Source organism: Castor canadensis, chromosome 8 (genome assembly GCF_047511655.1).
Source record: "Castor canadensis chromosome 8, mCasCan1.hap1v2, whole genome shotgun sequence".
Taxonomy (NCBI): Eukaryota; Metazoa; Chordata; class Mammalia; order Rodentia; family Castoridae; genus Castor; species Castor canadensis.
Genome location: NC_133393.1, coordinates 37,879,627 through 37,902,355, shown reverse-complemented (window position 1 = coordinate 37,902,355; position 22,729 = coordinate 37,879,627). Strand labels below are relative to the sequence as shown.

Below are 22,729 nucleotides of genomic sequence, written 5' to 3'. Positions count from 1 at the left end.
TTACTTGGGTATCTTAGTGACATTTAACTGGAAATGGAGAGTAGGTGGTTGGATATGCTGGTCTAAGCCCTTGTCTCTGATACCACATCCTCAGGAATAACTTCATGAGTTTAGTATTCAAAGAATGAATTTCATTAAACATGTTCATTTCAAAAGAATTTATTTTAAACCATTGGCACTTGCTGTGCCACTTTGGATACAGATGCAATTTTGAGGTTTTTAATTGCTTCCACAGAGACAAGCTGATTTCATAATGTCACAGATTTCTTGTGCTCATTTCTCGTGCACATTTCAATGTTTCTGTACATGATAAAGCTTCTATCTGTACTACAAATGGAAAGTAAACCAGCTCAATGTACTCTGCGATAATTCAGCCAGATTTCTCCAAATGGCTTTTGTTAATTTGTTGTTTGCTAACAGCACAGAATATGCACCTAACAAAGGGGAATGGTTACCTGACAGAATTGTGTTCAGATTTCCCTCCCAATGCAAAGTGTCATTTTATTTTTCCTTTTCTTCCTTTTTTTTTTTTTAATCTCACCATGGGGTTTGAATTTAGGGCCTGCTAGGCAAGCACTCTTACCACTTGAGCCATTCGACCAGCCTCAAAGCGTTATTTTCTACTTAAAAATAGTTTTTGCCTAAGACTACAACAGCTTTCAATACCTTGCTTTTTGGAACCATCAGTAGTCAAAAATTGATGCAACATAATGACATGAAGATCCAGATGAAAAAAATTGCATCATTTACTAAACCACAATACTAATTTTAAATCTACTTGCCAATATCGCAAAGATTTTGTTCTTAAAAAAAATGAGTAATTTCTGAATACCAGTGATTCATCCTGGCAACTAATCAGAAACTACATTTTTAAATTTTTTGTTATTTTTAACTGTAACTCTATGAACACATTTCTTCCTCTCAAAAGTCAGTAAACAGCCAGCAGCAGGCAGCTCAAGCTTATAGTCCTACCTATTTTGGAGGCAGAGATCAGAGAGATCAGGTTTGAGACCAGCCTGGGCAAAATGTTTACAAGATCCTATCTCAACCAGTGGCTGGGCATGGTGGCATGCACCTGTCATCCAGCTATGCAGGGAAGCATAAACAGGAGGATCGAGGTCCAGGCTTGCCTGGGCATAAAGCAAGACCCTATCTCAAAAATATTCAATGCACGGCTGGCAAAGTAGTTCAAGTGTAGAATGCCTGCCTAGCACATGTCAAGCCCTGCGTTCAAACTTCAGGACCACAATAATAATAACCAATGCAAAGAAAGATCTATTGAAGTGCCTCAAGTGGTAGAGCATCTGCCTAGCAAGGGAGAGGACTTGGGTTCAACCCCTGTACTGCCTAAAAAAAAAAAAAAGTCACTAAACCTACAACAGGAAGTAAGTCTTCCTATGAGCATAACAGTTCTATAGATTTGTTTGAAAAAAACTGTGGTTGTTCTTACCTGTTCATGTCCACATGTAATGAACAGTGTACATCCCCTAGCGGGACTGATGCTAATGACCCGTCAACCAGCAGCCTACCATGCATGAGCTGATACTATGGCAACCCATGCTTCAGGCATTTCTCTTCAATTTAAAAACTGTAAGACAATATGAGAGTTAGGTGGATGCAGACTGTCAGTTCCAGGAGAGCAATTGCCTTTCTGTAATCAAGCTTCATCAAGTCTATGATCCTTGATGGATATTAACAGAAACTGTCCTGCAATATTACTAAAAGATATGTAGAGGTCTAGAGAGAGATTGTACAAGGGCCATGTAAAAAGCATCTTCAGAAAAGGGTATAAATTTATTGCAACATGATTTTTAAAGGAGTTGTAAGTTTTATGTATTCCTTATGTTCTGAGATAGAAAAGTTGGCTGAAATGCGGAGTTTCTTCTACTATTATGAATTTTACTTCTTGAGCTCTGACAATGGTGAAAAATTGAAGAATAAATTTTGGTGGTTGGTTTTTTTTTTTTGGCTAATAAATCAGAAGGATTTTAACTATATCTGTCTACTGAAAATAGTACTTGAAAACCTGAGCTGGTCAAATTACTCGTCCAAATTCACTAAAAAAAAATAAAAAACAAAAATATGGTCAACTTTTTTTCCTGCTTCAGACATTTCTTCCAGTTTAAAAGCTGTGAGACAATATCAGAGTTACAGGGAATGCAGGTGTAGCCGACACATATACCTAAAGAATAAAGAAGGAACATTTTAATGGAATTCCATTCAGTGAATGTGGAATTCAGGAAATGATGCCCCATTGTTAACAACTCAAATCTGGTTCATAGAGTTTTCAAAATGTTCTCTCATTTTTTAGTATCTAAAATAATTACACCAACAATATGGCCTACATTCTGTGGACTGCTTCTACCAACTGGCTAGACAACCATTTTCTCTAATTAACTTAACCTCATACTCTGCAATTTACAGAAATAAGTAAAGCCTTAAAAAGGCTTCAGTGTCTCACCAGATAGATATATTCCAACAGTTTGTCATCAATGAAAAAAATAAGCTCATACTTCGTTAACCCTTCAAAAAAGTAAAGTAGTTCTTGCATTCATTGGAAAGAGCTTGGCGTGGGTGTCAGAGATCTGGTTTCCAGTTGGAAGCTGCTAGAAGTATGCCCATTTGACAGGTGCCTATAATTCCTTTAAAGATATAATTGTAAAAATGAAATCACTGGTTTCAAATATAAAATTAAACGAATATATAATAAAAGTGCCTATTGTAGAAGCCCCTAGATGTCCACCAAAATCCCTTCTCTCCTTCTTACATTTCTTCTATTTCCTTGTGAATGAATGGTCACATACCTAGATTCTCCTTGAAGGAATGTGTTAGATAAAATGGTAAGTCTGACTTTAGGACTCAGCCTTTTAAAAAGAGGATTTTTTCCATGTTCCCTTTTTCTTCTACCAGTCAGATCCTAGACATGGCAACCTGCTTCCAACATACAGATGACAATAAGCACTGTTAATGCAAAAATAACAAATTGAAAAAAGCCTGGGCCCTTGAGTCACAACACGGAAGACACTCACTGATCCAGGACCTACCTACTTGGGTACATGAGCAATAAGCTCTGAGTTGAATTTATCCCCCAAAGGATAAGTTAAGTTTCCATGACTTGGAAACTTAATTCCCGATGCAAGTGTGGAGAGATGGGACCACTGAGAAGTGGTTCGATTATGACTTTGCCGTTGTGAAGGGATTAATGTCATTGTCGTGGGAGTGGGTTATTTATCATGCTAGTAGTTTCCTGGTAAAAGGATGTGTTTAATCCCTCTACCCTTCACTCACATGAATGTATGCAAAAACACTTTCTTCCTCTTTATTTTTTCCATGAGATGACATATCACTAAGGTTCTTACTTTAGTGGGCCCTTAACCTTGTACTTCCCAGGCTCCAGAACTGTAAGAAGTAAACCCCTTCTTTATTAATTACTCATTCTCAGGTATTCCCTTGTAGCAATACAAAATGGATTTGACAACTGTGTTTAAACAATTACAAATTTGGATTTATTTGTCAGAGTAGTTTAACCTACCAAATTAGCATACCACGTAAGGAACTGATTTACTGATTGGGTCACCAGAATCACCTTCAAGAACTTGGAAAGATGTATTAAGAAAAATAAGTATCAGAAAAATAGATAGTAGGAACTTTTTTTTTTTTTTTGGTGGTACTGATGTTTGAACTCAGGGCTTTTACACTACTTAGCTAGGCAGGTGCTCTCTTACATGAGCCACTCTGCCAGACCCTTTGTGTTTTAGGTATTTTTGAGATAGGATCTCAGGAACTATTTGCCTACGCTGGCTTCAATCGGAGATCCTTTTGATTTCTGCCTCTGAGTAGCTAAAATTACAGACATGAGCCAGCGGCACCTGGCTCAGTAGGAACATTTTTATTAAAATTTTATTATTCTTAATTAAAAGAAAATTTTATTGTTCTTAATTAAAAGAACAGTATTATGCTTGTACATAAACTCTATATTTTATGAGAGTCGATTTAGTATAACGTTTGAGAACATGAATTCTAGTTCAGTCAGTTACCAACTGTACTGGTACAGTTGGGAGAAATCATTAACTTCTCTGCATTTCACTTTGTTCATCCCTGATATACAATGACAATAATAGTACCTATGCCATTGCGTTGTTCAGGGATTGAATAAACTAATATGTGTAAAGCATATAATAAATGTTATATAAGTATTAGTTACTATTATTATGACTATCATTATTGGGTAGAGAAAAATACAGAAGTTGATGTATACTCTAAATGGTAAAAACACTCTTTTTGGGATATATTGCAGGAATGATCTGTCTACTTTCTACTCCTCTTTATTATTTGGACTTGTCAAAAGATGAATTTTATTATTAAATTCCCATAATCTTTTCCACTGCTATCTAACACATTACCACAAATTTAGCAGCGTGAAACAAGACCTTTTTATTTATTACATCATAGTTTCTATGGGTCAGAAGTTTGGGCACAACATAACTGAGTGCTGAGCTCAGGGTCTCACAAGACTGAAAACAAACCAAGATGCAAGCTGATCTGTGTTTTCATCTAGGGCTCATTTAGGCTCGGGATCCTCTTCTAAGAGGAATTTTTCCAGTTTGATATGCAAAAACATGCTTATTTACGTACATAAAATTGATCAGGGGGTGGTTTATTGAATGAAAAGGAAGATAACAAAGTTACAATAAAGTAACTCAAGATATTAAACTTAGAAAGGGGAAAAGAAACCCAAAAATGTTGTGGGACTTTTCATTCCATTGACCACAAGAGCAAGGGAGCCAAGAGCAGAGTGGGAACTGATGAAGTTATCTTGAGATTTCAATTAATGTCAGGACTTGAGGACCTCTCCAAACTGGCCTGTATATGAGCTTCACTGTATGATAATGATAAGGTCATGTTAACAGTAAATAATAATGGGGTGGGGATAACAGTATTCAGACTAGTGGGATCTACCTTCAAAGGGAGATTGGGAAGAAATTTGGGAGGAGTGGAGACACCATCAAGGGTAAAATTCCAATGGAAAGATTTGAGTTAGGTTCATAAGGGTTAATCATACAAGTGTGCTTAAGAGCTTTTGTGATTTTTCCTGTGGACTGGTAGCTTCCAGTACTAATAAAGGAAGGACAGAGCAAATTAATGTTTTCCACACTCATATGAACCATATTTTAATGGCATATATAAACTACTGGCATATATTAATTATTCAAAGGAGTTTCACTGTGGTATGCCCATACATGTTTATAATGTGCTTTGATCAAATTCACCCCCTCTATTACTCTTTCTTATCCTCCCTCTTCCCCCGATTTTTTTACAATTTTAATGGCTTTCATCATTCTATTTTCATAACACATATTCTATTTTCATAGTGCTTATAAAGTACTTCTATAATGTTCACCCCCTCCATCACCCTCATCTTTCACCCTACCCCTCTCACTGGTTGAACCAAACTTTATATTTTATAAATATTTGCCCCTCATAATAGCTTTCTTTTTTTTGTAGAGGTGGTGTTTTTTGTTTGTTTGTTTTTGCAGTACTAGGGATTGAACCTTCCTCATGCTAGGCAAGTGCTTTACCACCAAGCTACACCCCAGCCTCTGTAATAGCTTTCTGTTGCAGATTGGGTCAGCTTCCCTCCCTTGGCCTTTGTGCCTAACACTTTCTAAGCATGCCACCAAGGCCTCTCTTTCGGAGGGGGGCCCTTTTCCTCCTCTACATACATCCTACTTATTTTCACCTTTTTATCTCATGCTATTCATACTTAATACAATACTTTCCCATTAACACAATCTCATGTTTCACAAGTAAGAGCTAATCCTAACCTAAAATAGTCTTTCCTTTGACCAGAATTTCATGGTCGATATACATATATGTATAAATAACTTGGAGCCAATCAACAGTCTGTGGTTTCTGCTAGTATAAAATGGAAAAGACTGAATCTATGATCTTTAAGGTCTTCAAATTTTGAAGGCAGGATTGGAGAATGTTCTGAGCTTTGGAAATTCCTCCACCTACTGGTTGCCTAAAGCCCTGTCTCTTTACATTATGTAATGAGGTTGATAGTTGTTTTGTGAGTGTGGCCCATTTTTAAGAGTAACAAATGCCTACTGTGAATGATGAGACATTTATAAATAACTTCACATTCATAAAATCAAGAAATCTGCAATAAAGAAAATGTACTGTCCTAAAATAAAATACCTAAAAGTAGATGGTAAATTTCTTGATGCTTTTTAACAACCACTAGGGGGCAGAAAAGCATTAGATAGCAATTCACTCCAAGTCTGGTTAAGGAAGGAAAAGATGCCTTCATATATGTGTATTTCTAGAGATTAGTATTGAAATCAAAATTTTAAATTTCATCTTTTATTTTGTTCATTGGGCATCTTATTTACAAAAGAAGCCTTTGAGGTTTCTTTTTGTTTTTTTTTTTTTTACAAATTGCTTTCTATCAATGTATTGAATCAGACAAAACTTGGTCGTGAAGTAAATACTTTAAAGACCAGTTTGACATCATGGTAATGTTTGCCATATATTAGTAAGAATAGTTGAATTATGATGATAAACTAAAAATTAGGCCTACCTGCCTGCATGATCTGGGACATTAGTCTTTTTCCTGATGGATGGGACTATACACCATTAGTTCCCCTGGTTTTGAAGTCTTTGGACTCAGACTAGAAGTATACCACTTGCTATCCTTGGTCTTTAGTTTGCAGAAAGAAGATCCTAAGACTTCTTAGCCTCCACAATCATGTGTGCCAACTTCTCATAATGAATCCCTTTCTGCTTATGTATCCTATTGGTTCTATTTCTCTGTAGAACGCTGGCTAATATGACTCCCTTCCTGTGGAAAGTCTGTCCACTCTATTCTACTCTCCTTCCTACTTCACCACTTAGTTTTCCCACCTTGCCAATTAATCTTTTTCCCCTTTGACACTCCCTTGGTCTCTCTTGTCTTTCCTTTCTTCTCATTTCTCAGAGTTTAACATATATTCCTCAATTTAAGGACCACCCACATGCCTGAGATTCTCAATCTGTATTTTTATAGATATACTATATTCAACTGATGGCAGCCCTTGGAAATCCCACTGCCACCCCTTCCACCATCTTGCCCATCTTTCTTCCTTCTGTTTTCATATATGACATGAAGACTCAGTCTTCCAAGCCACACACCATGTGTTGCTTCTCTCTCACTCAAATCCACGAACTGCAGATTGGGTTTCCTAAATTTCACTCTAAAGCCTCTTTCCTTAATATCCTCATTGCTATTGCTTTCATTCAGGTTCAGTTCATCTTATGTAGATGATAATCTCCCAACTTCAAGTTTAGACAAACCCATCCACACTATTACCAGAGAGAGATTTCTAAAAAACAAATATTACTAGGCTTATCTCCCTGATCAAAGTTCTTTGATAGCGTCTGTTAGACAAAGTCCAAACTCCTTCATATGGGGCAAAATCCCTTCAGAACCAAAGTCCTCCCTCCCTACTTTTCCAGATTTCTCTCTACTCAGGCCAGCCTCAACTTGGCTATTTCCATAAATTTTCTTCATGTTGCCCCCTCTCCGTGGAATCACCTTCCCTACCACATCCATCCAATAAATAATGTTAAGACACAACTCAGTTACCTCCTACACAAAATCCTTCCCACTTCTTACCTCTGCTCCCTGGCAGGTAGAGCTGACCACTCCCTCCATTAGATTTATACTTTACCCTGTACTTATTTACCTGACTGTCTTTCCCACAATTCTGTCAGCCCCTCAACTACAAAGTAGTGCTTTATTCACTTCTACATTCTAAATGCCTTGCAGAGTATCCAACACTGCAGTGTTCTGTAACGAATATGTGACTAGAGGGATGGATGAGGTCGAAATAATGACTTGAACATCTCAGAAGGAACAGAGTCAGCAATACGTTTTGGTTGAAACTACTAGGTTTATGTAGACCCAGTGTGTATTGGTGTCTAAACTCAGGTTACATAGAATTGCCAATGCAGTACACATGCTCTCCCCATTTTATAGCTATTTTGTATTAATATTTCAGAATATAAATCCATTTTATACTATTCTTTCTTTTAACCCTGTGTCAGATGTCAATGTATTGACTCGCATCTCCAAGTCCTTGCTTTCTTGGCAATAAAAGAACTGAATGCTGTAAATACTTCTCCCATGCAAGTTTTTTTGGCTTCTTTTGCTTTGTTGGCAGTACTAGGTTTGAACTCAGGGCCTTGTGCTTGCTAGTCGAGTGCTCTACCACTTGAGTCATACCCCCAGTCCTTTTTTGTTTCCGTTATTTTTTTAGATAGGGTCTCATGTGTTTTTTGTCCAGGCCAGCCTGGACTGCAATCCTCCTACTTAAGCTTCCTGTGCTGGAATGAAAGTTTGTTAGGACACTGGAGGGCCTTTGGAGAAAGAAGTGGCTTCTCTTTCTGTGACTATTGTGATTATCAGTTTGGACTCCTGAAAAGTGCAGGATTCTTTTCAGCAATGCCCAGTGGCCAGCAACAAGCAGCAGCTTCTCAAGGAGAGCTTCCCTCAGCACACTGTTCTTCAGATGGCCTCATAGTATTGTGTTGGTGGCAAAGCACCTTTGTGTAAGTCACTTCTCCAGGCACTTTGCACTGAATTCTGAGATGAGGCACTTTGTCCCAGCACTCCAGAGAGAATTTCTACTGAGTCCCACTGATATCAAACCTCAGCAAACTTCTTTGCCCACCAGTGAGCCACAGTTATGCCCCCCTCAAACAAGATCTGTCTCAGTTCTGGTGACACTGGGCATTCTACTTGAGTCCAATGGTAGTAGCTGCTCCATATACCTGCTATTCCTGTATGTTCACCATTCTTTTTGTCTCTTTTTTTTTTTATTCATATGTGCATACAAGGCTTGGGTCATTTCTCCCCCCTCTTTTTGTCTCTTACTAGCTAATCTCCCTGTACTCCAATCCTGTTAATAACTTCTTATAAATAAATGTTCCCTGTCCAAAATACTATGTGGTTTCCTCTCTCTTAATTGGATTCTGACTGATGCAAATGGTCTAAAAGAATTAAATAGTTAATGTTCACCGGCCATCCTTTGTCATTGCCTGGTAGTTATTTTGACTGCTGAACTTCATGGTCTAATAGATGCCTCAGAAAGAATGCAAGTGAATAACATTCCCTGGTATTTTTCATTTTGATAACCAATTAGATTATGCTTTTATACTTGAAAATCAGATTTCCTGTATATAAGGTCCTTTTTCACATTTTTCTTTCTTTGAATATTTTAGATTGTTTCACCATTTTCCTCTCACATGAAGTGTTAATGCTGAAGTCTTATAATAATACATTCTTTATCTCACAAATAACTTACATTTTACCCCTAAATGGTCACTTTTTAAACAATTTAAAGTCTGGTTCTTTTACTAGAATATGTATTGTTAGTATTCATTCTCAATGTTCTTAGGTATGCAGTATATTTTCTATATCTGTAACATGTTATATAAAATACATAAAATTCATGTGTATGCATGAACGCATATATGTATAGTTTGGGACAAGTTTTCTTGAGTTATACCTTATTTATTGGCACCTGTCTTTGCAGTTAAGAGTTTCTGAATCAGTGACTCAATCTGTATGTTGGATCTTCTTTGCTTATCTTCAATACTTATCATTTCTCTCAAATATTTTCTGGTTTTCTTTTTGACTTAAATTTCATGTTTAATTTCTAGTTCTCGCCAGGCAATACTTGTTGTATTTGCTTCCTTTTGTGTTCCCTTCTAGTATTCTGAAATCACTTTTTATTTCTAATTCTTTCCAGTTATGTTACTTCATTTCTGAGTTTTCCTTATTCCCTTATATCATTTTCTTAATGTCTTTACAGTGACACTGTGTCAGATACTACATAAACAGTTATTCAAAACAAAGCCCATGTCTCCAGTAATCACAATATTTCACACTTATTCCATGCCACCTTTATTTCTTTCCTCTTGGTTCTCTTGTCTCCCCACCATAACTCGGAATGTTTATTTAAACATTAAAATTTCCTTCTGGCTGAGAATATAGATCAGTGGTAAAACATCTGTCTAGTATGCATGAAGCCCTGAGTTTGACCTTCAGCACCAAAGTACAAACAGAAACAAAAAAGTTTCCTCACAGTTGATTTCAAAACCAAGGTACCAAGGGTAAAAAACCATTCTAGCTAGAGGTCACTATGACCTTTCTCTTATAATGACTTTACATTGTACTCATGGTGTTGAACATATTTTCAAGTGTTTCATGGAAGTTTTTCCCTTGAACTAGATTATTGATTTCCTAAGGGCAAAAGTTATGACTTTTATGTCTCTCAATGTAAAGGCAAGAATGATTCTGGACATCGTCCTTAAGTACGTGGCCACTGAAGATCCTTTGTAGGTACTGGGGATACAAAGTCATATTGCTACCACCGAAAGGCTTATAAACTTAAGCACATTGGAAAGTATATTAAAACATAAATACGTGAGGTGCTACGCATAGTTCAGAGGAAAGGGAAATCGTGCCATGGGCTACTGTGCCAAGAGAAGGGTACATAGCCCTGGGACATGATCAGGGCCTTTTCATAACAGAAAACAAAAGGTACCTCAGGTTGAGACAGTGAGTCTGAGGAAAGGCACAGTGCTGCTGAAATACAAGCCCCGCATCTACTGTAGTGGCAACTTAGTTTTTATGGACAGAGGTTAACTCCAGGGTAAGGGTAGAGTCCGGCTTTAAGTGCGCATAACCCGTCTTCCTCTGCAATTGACAATCTCTGCATCGCGTCATTTCATCTTAATACATGTCCCAGTTGAGTTTGGCTGTGTAATGTCTTGTTTTCTGAGGGGACATATATGTCCTGTTAATCACGTTCTCGGCTACAAATGGTTAACTGGAGTGAATCCCATTTGGCAAGCGGCCAAAGCTGGGCTTGGAGACCAAGCACGAGAGACTAGGCTTCCGGTCCCTGGGCCCTGTCTCGGAAGTCCTGCTCGTCCGTCTGCAGTTGCTCCGGGACAACCTGATCCAACGCCACTGGATTCTTCAGACACGCCTCGGGCCTTCATACCAATCGTCACGTGGAGCGAGTGAACTCTGGCCCCAACACCTTAGTCCAAGGACTCCAGGCCGCGGTCATGGGATCTCAGCCCCACCCCCAGCCCCGCGGGGTCGGCGATGCCGCCGAGGGGCGGGGTTTCCGCTTCCGCTGGCGGATTGTTGACGCCCGCGGCTGCTGCGGTGGCGTCGGGGCGGTTGGGGAGGGCCCACTGGGGCAGGGAAACGGTGCAGTGACAGGTACCGCGGAGGGCGCTCCCGTGGCGACGATGGCAGAGGGAACCGAGGAAGCCCGAGGCCGCCCTCCGGGACAGGACGACGGCGGAGGAGACCACGAGGCCGACCCTGCCCGGCAAGGGCCTCCTCCTGCCGCCGCCGCCGCCTGTCCCCGAGACGGGCCGCCGACCGAACCCCAAGCCCCGGGCCGGTCCCCATCCCCCGGCCTCGCGGCCGTCGCCTCCGCCACCGAGGCGTCGGAGCCGCCGCACGAGCCGAGAAAGTGCAAGGAGGCGGCCGCCGACCGCAGCGCGGGGTCCCCGGAGCCCGCGGACTGCGAGGCGGCCGAGGCCGCGGCGCCGCGGGACAGGTCGGCGCGGCTGAGCGCCCGCGAGTACTCCCGACAGGTGCACGAGTGGCTGTGGCAGTCGTACTGCGGCTACCTCACCTGGCACAGCGGGCTGGCCGCCTTCCCTGCCTACTGCAGCCCCCAGCCACCCTTGCCCAGCTACCCCGCGGGCGCCGCCGCCGCCCCCCCGGCCTCGCTGCCGCCGCACCTGCAGCTCGGCTACTTCAACCCCTTCTACTTCCTGGGCGCCGGGGCTGCGGGACCCGACCCGGGGGCGGCCACCGGTGTCCCCACCCCCGCGGCAGTCGGCGGCCTGGCACCCCGGGCTCCTCACGTGCAGGCTTCGGTCCGGACCACTCCAGGGACCAGGGCAGGATCCACGGCCCACTCGCGGACGGCGAGCGAGACCGGCCGGCCGGCGGGTGAGAAGCGCGGGGCTGGAGGAAGCGGGACGCGGGGGTCTGCTGGCTGCATCAGCTGTCCTTTGCCCGGGCCGGAATTTCCCAAAGGGTACAGAGAGTTAGGCAATGCGGTCAGTGTCTTCGTAGACCTGGCGCTGCGAAGTGATTCCCTTACTCATGGGACGAGTCCTTTCCACGTGTGAAGAAACGTTCGCTCTTCACACCCTCCTCCCGCCTGATTCCCATCCTCTGGGGAAAGAGGTGCAAAGCTGAACTCTTTCAGCTTTCAGACGTGGGCAGACCCACGTCTGGAGAGGCTCGACTGCTTCTGCAGGTGACCCAAGCTTGGGCAGTTTAGGGGCCATGGAACTGAACAGATAGGAAGGGAGGTGGATATGAAACTTTGCTATCTGGCTTATTGGCTTTATTGTTTATTTCTGGATGGGAACTAAAATATTTTGAATTAGTTACAATCTTTCGGTTTTTTTTTTTTAGACTTTTAATTAGACTTTTTAGTTTTTTCAGTCATAGATATGTATAGTACAAGGACTAGTTGATGCCTAGATATAATCCCAGTCAGAATTTAGGTTGACAGATTGATAACATTGGATTCATTGTATAGAAAGTAAAACAGACTGAGTGTGTGTGTGTTTGGGGCGGGGAGTTAATATGGGATGCAGGGATTTATTTTATACAAATTGCACTTACATACTTAACCCTGATTTTTAGTCACCTGGATGTGATCACCTAGATTCCCTCATTTGAGTCCCCAGTGAAATGTATAGGGTACGCCATTCAAATTTATCTGTGAAACCAATTTTTAAACATTAAGGTGATGAAAGCAAAGTTTAGGCTGTCAGTAAATAGTGGAGTACTGTTGCTATGTTTACTTATGTATATACTCTTCATGAAAACAGTGCCAGTAATTGATGCATGATTGTAAAATTTTTAAAAATTGAGTTGTACCTTGACTTTGATTTTCCTTTCATTAACTGGCTTGTATTCCCAGACCCATGTGAAGTGATGAATTTTCCTTCCTTTTTTTTTTTTTTTTAAATTTGCAGGCAGAGAGTATGTTATTCCATCCTTGGCCCACAGATTTATGGCAGAGATGGTGGATTTTTTTATTCTCTTCTTTATAAAAGCAACCATTGTCTTAAGCATTATGCACCTCAGTGGAATAAAGTAAGTAAAGAACATTTATAGAAAGATTTTAATTTCTTCTGTTTAGAGATCTCGTTAAGTTCTCTTCATACCTGTATGTTAACTATATGGATAAAAGTGTGCTAGTGTCGTGATTTCTTCATGAGAGATTTGTCAGATTTATTTTCTTGTTGGTTTTAAGAAATAACTACAAAAGAGGCTGGGCACAGTGGCTCACACCTGTAATCCTAGCTACTTGGGAGTCTGAGATCACCTTTTGAAGCCATCCCAGGCAAAAAGTTTGCATCTCAACCAATAGCTGGGTGCACTGGCACGTCATCCCAAGCTACCAGGCTGAGATCTGAGATCTGAGATCAGGGGGATTAATGTTCCAGGCCAGCCTGGGGAAAAAAATAAGTATGTGAGACCCCCCTCCCCCTATCAAAGAAATAAACTGGGTGTGGTGGTGTGTATTTGTCATCCCAACAATGGTAGGAAGCATTAAATAGGAGGATCATGATCTGGCCTGGGCAAAAAAACAAGATCCTGTCTCCAAAAAGTATCACAGCAAAAAGGGCTAGAGAGTCTGCCTCTCAAGCACAAAGCCCTGAGTTCAAACCCCAATACCATCTTTAAAAAAAAAAGAAAGAAATTAAAAAACTCTTAATAAATTCTTCAAGATCTGTGGGCAATTCATCTATTAAAAGTAGATTTAAAAAAAAAAAAAGGTGAAGTGGCTCAAGTGGTAGAGCACTTGCCTAGCAAATGTGAGGCTCCAGTACCACCAAAAAGAGGAAAAAAGGCAAAGAGACTATAAGATGATCTTCATATTAAAAAAAAAAAAAAGTAGATAAAAGACACCTCCAAACCTGATTTGTTTTTATTAACCATTCTCTTAAGCCAGGAACTAATTTCTTCCTTACTAACCTATGAAGTCTCTAGAGACTAAAAGCATAAAGAGCATTTGGTATTTGAACTTTTAATGATCAACTAGTGGCATTTCCAGATGGAATTGCTTATACTATTAGACGAGTCCCATGTGAACTTTTCCTTGAATAATCCTCCTTTCAGATTAGTAATAATCATAACAGTAGTCATCACTTCCTGAGCATTTTTTATTTTTTATTTGCAGGGCATTGAGCTTACATATATATATATTTATATATTTATATATATTATATATTTACCTACATATATATATATTTATATTTATATTTTATTTATTTATTTATTTATTTATTTAATCTTAGTACCATTATGAGGAAAATACCTCCCTTTTATAAAGATTGAGGCTGGAGTTGATAAGAAGTTAAGCCCAGAACTTAAAGTTATAAAGGTAGTAAGTGATAGTCAAGATGCAAATTCATAAAACCTAGTGTTACTGACCTTCCTTTCTCCTCCTGACGCATCCAAGCAACACCAACTCCTTTGTGTTCAATCTCCTGAACAGCTTTCAACCCAGACTATTTTTCTTCATCATTATTTCTCCCTAGTCTAGTTACTGTCATCTCTTGCTTGGATTATGGCCAAAATCTTCCAAGTAAGTGCTAACTCAGACTCCTGTGTTCTATTTTATCTCAGTCAAATCTCTGATATAAAACCAAAATGATCATAAATTCTGATTCTGCCTCTTCCTGCTTTAAAACCCTTCAGTGGCTTCTCATTGTCAAGATGAAGTCCGAATTTCTTCATGTAATTTAACACATGCGCTTATTTCCTAATTGCTGTCACCTCTCACCTTAACATTTGAGCCTTATAATTTGATCTAAAGTTTTCTGTCTTGTTCCCTCTCTCTGGAATTTTCTCCCTTCTTCTTAGTCTGGCTAATGTCATTTCTGGGAAGGCTTCACAAGGTTAAGTGTAAGTTTTTTAAATGTAACTGGTCTGTGTTTGCATTCCGTTTCTGTGGTTTCCTATCACAGTTCACATCCCACTTTATCATTATTACTTACTGTTCTGTTTTCCTTGCTAGGTTAGAATTTCCATGAAAGTAGACACATTGTGTTCCCAGTAAAGTACTTGTTCATAATAGCGCTGCGTATTTGGGGTTTATGTTTTTTATTTTTTTGATCCTGGGGATGGAACACAGGGCCTTGAGCATATTAGGCAAACAAACTACCACTGAGTTACGCCCCCAGTCCTGTGGATGACACATTATGTATGGACATGCTCTTTTGGTTTTTGCTACTTGTTGAATAATAAATATTCTGGTAACCAATTCTTTATGACCACACATTACTATTTTGTATAGGGATATCTCTAAGTTTGCTATGCATTATATAATAGAAGAAATAGATGAAGACACATCAATGGAAGACTTGCAGAAGATGATGGTTGTGGCACTTATATACAGATTATTAGTTTGTTTCTATGAGGTAAGCTACTGACTGGAGCAAGTATTAAGTTTTAACAATCTAATTTTAGGTCATCAGTCTAAAACAAATTTACAATTATTCATGTATTTTTCAAGTGTATTATATTTTTTCCAAGTTTTATTCACATGTACTGTTTTTCAGATAAAAGACAACTTTTGGAAAGGAGACATTTTACAATTGCTTTGTAATGTTTTTTACTCTTAGAAATAAAATTCATTCACAAACAGAATATACTTATTGGTTGGTTGTAGAACTTGAAGTGTATTTTTTCTTCTAAACAACTTGCTAAAAAGTATACTGGGCCATAGGGAGATATTACAGTAGACATTTTAAGGTATTGAACATATTAAGAGAGAGAAATGCATTAAATGGTTAACCTTTGAGTTTGCCATGCAATTCTCTTCTAACTTGAAAATTTTAAACATGAAGTAAAGACTTATCTTTAAAATTGGTATCATTGAGGCAGTAAGTCATTTTAAAATTATCCTTCTTTCTTCAGATAATTTGCATTTGGGGGGCAGGTGGAGCTACCCCAGGGAAATTCCTTCTAGGGCTTCGAGTTGTGACATGCGATACATCAGTGCTTATTGCTCCAAGTCGGGTGTTAGTGATTCCTTCCTCAAATGTTAGCATTACAACGTAAGTCCTTTTCTTAGCTTAATCTACTGTATACTTATGAAAATTATATATTTTAAGTATGGTCTTAACACTAAACGATGTTTGGGTCAATGACTGCCTGCATATATGGCAGTGGTCACATAAAATTGTATTGCGTGTTGACTTGGTGTACCTAATGTAAGTACACTGTGATTTTTGCAGTGTCAAAATGGCCTCATTATGCATTTCTTAGAATGTATACTATCACTAAATGCCACAGGACTGTATTCAGTATGTAATAATTTACAAGTTTGCAAGTCTTTTTAGAATATTGTTACTTTTCTTTCTTCATGACATATACTATACATAGGCTAATACTTAATAAGAAAGTCAGGCTGGGGGTGTGGCTCAAGTGGTAGAGTGCCTTCTTTGCAAGAGGAAAGCCCTGAGTGCAAACTCCAGTACCAACCCCCTACCAAAAAAAAGTGATGAGCATTTATTTCAATTGCTGTATGATTGTACAGCCCTCTTCCATATATGTATTCAAGAGGATAATTTTGTGAAATATAAGTCACAATAATGAGGGGATGATTTGTGTGTTGATGCTGTCAGTGCTTATGCCCAGCTTTATTATTCCCTGGATCTGTGGATGTGGATATTGGGTCAAGTACCACCATACCTTGAGCCAACAGGTGGTTAATACCCATTATTCCATCTTGAACTGGTGATGAGTTTGGCAGCTGTGTGTACACACATGCATCCTGCTCCTGCTCTGAAGTGGTGGAGCTTGTAATGCCTCCAGTTCTAATGCTGCTGGCATCTATCTAGGGGAGTATACAGCTCCTGGTGATGGAGTTGTGGAGGTGAGTGGGTGGTAATATCAGTTGAGCCAAACAGAAACTGGCTGTAATTGCTGCCAGAATGACTCAGAGGTGAACTGCTATGAAAGGAATTATGAACAAGTGACTCTAGAAGCAACCTTCCTTTTGCTGACGTAACAGAAATTTCCTTAAAATTTTATGGTTATAATCCCGGCTGCTTCTTAATAAGAGCGTCAGTGGTGGCTGTTTATTGAGCATTTCTCAGGCACTGTTAGTAACACTGCATATATATTATCTAATTTAGTCCTAGTACCCTACAAGATAATGTTAATCTCGTTTTTGCAGATGTAGAACACAACCAGTAATTAGAAGATGTATTTGAAACCAACTAGTTTGGATTTAGAGCCCACATTCAGGCACTGCACATTTTTGCAGCCTTTCCGTGTGCTAAAAAGGCAGAACTCTAACATTGTTAGAATAATTCTCTATTCTGAGCTATTGTTGAAAGCTTTTTAAGGCTTCCTTTAATTACTGGATCCCACAAAGAAGAGAGCTGTTAAAAGAACACACAGTAATTTAAAATACTAATGCTTTATTTAAGGTAGAAAAATGGACTCCAGTATGCATACTACTCAGTTTAGAAGATTCTAGAAACATGTGGTAATAAGTGACTGTGGAAAAAGTAAGTAGGGGGAAGTTACTATTCTGGCATTGTGCTAGAAAATACTATAAACCCTTAGTTCTTATTGAGATATTACTGTTTTTCATATGAAATTGCTCACGTTTTTTGTTGATGTCCTTAAAAATAGTCCACATGATTTGATCATGTTATAAACTTACTTGAAAACAACTCCTATGTCAAAGATAAAAATTCTCTCAACTATACTCTGAATGTTTTAAATATGTTTGAACTGGATAGGATACCATTTATCTGTATGTGACTGATGTGCAACTTACTGGATACTTCTACTTTAATTTTATAGGTCCACCATACGAGCTTTGATCAAGAATTTTTCTATTGCTTCTTTTTTCCCTGCTTTCATCACACTGCTGTTTTTTCAGCATAACCGAACAGCCTATGACATTGTAGCAGGAACCATTGTGGTGAAAAGAAATGGCGTCAGATGATGCCCCGCCCCCCCCCCAAAAAAAAAACCCTAAGTTCCACACTCTTTGGAATAATAATGAGTAAATTATGTATCAAGGCCATCAGTATCCCTGGGTTACACTAATTGTTGATCTAGAAATTAAAGCAGTCACTCCAGTGTGATGCAGGTGGCTACTCTCAAAGTGTTTTACTTGAATGCCAAAGAACTTTTCAAGAAGAAATACCTGTAAAATTCAAGTGTTAAACCTTGGGTCAAAAAGAAAGCAAATGGTTTCATAATCAACAGTGGACAATAAATACTTTCTTGAGATCTAAGGCATTAGAATTTGCTGAAAGCACACTTGAGATCTGAAATCTCCAAATGAAACGAAACGTATTTTGGTTGATCCCAAAATGATGGAAAATATCCATCTGTGTTTTGTAAACACCTATATAACTCATCTTTAACTCTTCTTGGGGAAATTGGTTTTTTGGGGAGAGGGAGTGAGGTCATAAATTGGATAATACTTTTATCACCCATCCCAGGAGATGTTCAGTCAGCTGCAAAAGAAACAAGGTAGGCCTAGGAGTTCCGTTACCTGATGCTTTCCAGCATGTACTGTAATTCCCTGTAGTTGCAGTATAACTTTACAACTTCATGCTTAAACATGTATTTGGGGCAAGTTTTTCATGGTGATGAAAACATGTTGTCATATTGCTATATTATTATTTTTTTTTTTTTTAAGAAAAGCTGTTTAGTGATTGCTTTTAGGGTGGAGGGGGTAGTAAATTTTCACTGTAGATTTAACTTGCAGTTCACATACAAGTGTTTTCAGTGCCCTAAAACCAAATTATAAATATGTGGAAAAAACTTCCATCAAACTGTTGCATATTCACTATACAACAATGTTCCCAGTGTGTGTACAGCATGAAGAAAGTATTAGTGCTTTTCAGTGTTCTCAATGTGTAACTTCTATTTATATACAATACAGCATATTCCCATAGTAATTCCTTCTGTATTTTGTATAGTACCACTTGAAACATCAAGGAGTTAAGGAATCTTAGTATTTTATGACTAATCCTAAATAAGTAGCCTGTGAAATGTTAGTAATTTTCCCATTAACTGTTCTCTCTAAAGCAAGGGAAAATATCATTTCCAGCCATTATTCTAGCTTATAGTTCATTTTGGATCTACTAGCAATAGTTTTGGGGAAAATGTTAAGCAAAGTAATACTTGGTGTGTTATTTTATTCTATTGAAGCAAAGTTGGGGCGGGGGTAGAAAAGGGGCTTATGAATGGATGTGTTTTCGTTGTACATCCCATTTAGCTGTGTTGATATATACCTGCACTATTTAGTTTGATTCTTGGTCATCTTCTCCAACTCTGGTATTTTCCTCAGAACACTAAACTGTATTACATAACTCAAAATTAGATTGCTTAAGGGTTTGTTCTTGGTCTTAAATTTAATAGCAAATGCTAGACATGTCTTATCATTGTATCATTTTTAAAGTGGGTTTTTCTTTGATATTTAAAACTGTGAAATATATTTAATTTCTGTAGAAACGTTACACATGTCCTTGTTAATACCCTCTCAGTGTGAAATCTCACAAACCATGCTTTTCAAAAAAATCTAACCTCACAGAATGTCTGTTAAATGTGTCAAAGTACTAAGTACATCATTTATTTGTAGCCCCTGGGAAGATTTTATGGCTCTTCACAATGGAAAAACAAAAAACACTTCTATCTTTTAATTACGCTAGGAAATTGAACATAAATTTAGTATTTAATGCATACACTACTTTTACCACTGACGGGGGAATTCAAGTTGAAATGTCTTTCAGTCATGTTCTGAAATCCATTGATTTATAAATTTCTGCTTAATTACATAATTGCCATGTAGACCTATTTTCATTTAGATAGTACAACAAAAATGCAAATAAGTAGTCCAATTTGTTATGAGTCCTTCACATTAATATCCAACTGAATTCAAGTTATATATCCGTATAGTATATAGTGATATTTGCATTTACAACAGAATCCTTATCTGTTTCGATTTATAAATTCAGCACTTAGGGAAAGAAATTTTGATTTTCAGAGTTGAGAAAAAAAATTACAAAACAATGGGAGGGAAAGGGGAATCTTTTGAAGTCTCCTTTTCTGAACACTTTATAGTATTTTTCACTTATAGAAGTACTGATTTTCTGTCAAAAAAGTTGTACTCATATTACATTCATCACTTTTTAACAATAAAATTTCAGTAAGCATTCCCTAAGTAAAACCTATGACTGATTTGAAAAAAGCTCATTTTAAAATGTATTACATCTTATTGCTATATTATCATTCAGTTAAACAGAACTGCCAGGTAATTTGGGCAACCACAAAATCGCAGTACCCATCCTTAAAAGTATCGTGAAGTCTGGCTTACTGAATAATGTTCATGTTGTTGGGAGTTAGAAGCTGGGCCCTAGGCTGGTAATTGTGATGACAAGCCTTGCTTTTATACTATGACCATAAAAAGCCTACACATTTGGATAGTAAGCCTTTACTTGCAGTGTTATAGTTTGCCTAGAAAGTGTTTTGGATTAGAAAAAAGGATTCTATTTGAGGGTCACTGTCTGCATTACAATTCTTCAATGTTTTTAATGTCTTAAAAGACAGTAAAATTTGTTTAAATTGATACTTTAAAAGGAATTGTTCCCTTCAGTGATTTGTTTGGGTGTTTTACTTAGGCATAAGTATTTCCAGCAAAGGGATGGTAGAAAAGAGTTGAAATTTTACACTTGCTGCTTGGGGATAAAAGGATTCTTGAGGGGGATGGAGTATCACATTTTTTTGTTCTTCACTTGTCCCTATTAAAACAGGCTATTGTTTCCTTGAAGAACATGCCTAGATGACAGTATGCCTAATCTACAAGTACCATTTCAATGATGTGCCATTCCAATCCCTAGTACCAAAGGCCAAAGTCATGTTCCTGCATGGGTGAAGTTCCTAATTTCAAGCAGTTCATTATAGTAGGGCTTGACTCAATGGCCCACCTCTAAAATTCAGCATTCTATTTTAAATAATTTGTATGTTACCTGTCTGTATTCATTGCCTCAATAAATACTTAGTCACTAATGCATCTGTGTGCTTTCTCTTATTTGAGGTTTGCTAGAGACCTTGCTTCCAAATACAGGTTTTTCAGTGGCTAGAGCAGCGAACTAGATTGCTTTCAGAAAGGGCACCATGAAAACACTACCCTTTTTAATGATATGTACTTCCAGCAAGTGCAGATTATCTGCACATCAACTAAGCTTAATGTTAAACTAATCCAGTCCCTTCCTTGGAGCTGTTGGCCATCATAACCACCATATAAGATATTAAACAGCTGGGCAATTAAAATGCATTCTAACTTTTATAAGCTACCCCACTGGGAAAGGGCAAACTTGACTGTAGCTAAAGTGTAGCCTGTCCCAAGTGCTGCAGGCAATGTGCTACTATAGACCCAATAAGCCTGTTTTCTCAGTGTTACAGTACAAACTTGCCAGTTTCCATTAAACACACAGAATAACCTTTATAAAATGTCCACTAAATTTAAAACTTTAAACAGGTCCAGAGAACATGCTAATAGAATAAAACACAGGTTTTTCCCAGATGAAACCAGGAATCTTACGGCCCAGTTACAACATTAAAATTAATTCAAATTATTTCAAGTCATAAAATGCAATTAGCATTTTACTAATGTAATTAATGTTAAAAATCCACCATGATATCTCTAGACCTCAGAGCATTAGTATTCTTCGAGGTTGGTTTTTTTTTCCCCTTTATGGAGGGACTGGGACTTGAACTCCCGGCTTTGCACTCGGAAAACAGGAGCCCTACAGCTTGAGCAACACCTCCAACTCCATTTTGCTCTGGTTATTTTGGCGATGGTGTCTCACAAACTATTTGCCTGGGCTGGCCGTGAACCTCCTAATCTTAGCCTCCCTAGCAGCTAGGACTTACAGGTGTGAGTCATGGGTGCTAGGATTCCTGTTGCTTTTTAATGATGCAGAACTCTAGATCCTATCAAGACCTCATGAGTGGTGATAAGGTTCCTAGAACATAACATACTCCACTAACACTGATGTACCTTGAGAACCACTGACCCTCCTGTGGTCAGCCAGCCAAATTATATAAACACACCTGATCACTTGATTAAAATTTCTGCACTTGACTTCCCTCCTTTCAAAGGTTTTTTACTAAAAACGTAGAACTACAGTGGGTTTTTACTTTCTTTCCAGCATGTTTCCCTTCCACAGCTCAAGTCTAACTTGCATATGGAACACGTTACCCTTCGAGGCACCTACTGCATGCACAGGGGGCAGACTGTAAGTCGGTCTACCGCTGAAGCCAGTTCAGTGAGGAGACACCTATACCACTAGGCATAAAGTTGCTACCACGACTGCCATCAAGCTGCCATCTTCACCCTAAGAATTACAGAAGTCAAAACTCAACAGTTCCATGTTCTGTCTTGTAAGATTCGGTGGGCAGGGGGCAGACACAAAGGATCCAATTTTTAATATAAACAAGATTAAGTATGATTTTTAGCAAATTGTCCAAAAACTGAATAATAAAATAACCTTGCCTGATCCATGGATTTATTATATGTGATCTTGACCAAAAAGTCAAAATACAAAATAAAAAGAAATCGCAGATTTCAAATTTCCACTATCTCAG

General features: G+C 38.6%; 1 protein-coding gene across 1 annotated transcript; it reads left to right on the top strand.

Moving 5' to 3' along the window:
• Positions 1-10,966: 10,966 nt before the first annotated feature.
• Fam8a1 (family with sequence similarity 8 member A1) lies at positions 10,967-21,150 on the top strand. Its single transcript, XM_020165683.2, has 5 exons — positions 10,967-12,028; positions 13,072-13,192; positions 15,402-15,525; positions 16,025-16,164; positions 17,927-21,150. The coding sequence occupies exons 1-5, from the start codon at positions 11,122-11,124 to the stop codon at positions 18,069-18,071; spliced, it is 1,437 nt and encodes a 478-aa protein (XP_020021272.2). The 5' UTR covers positions 10,967-11,121; the 3' UTR covers positions 18,072-21,150.
• The last annotated feature ends 1,579 nt before the right edge of the window (positions 21,151-22,729 follow it).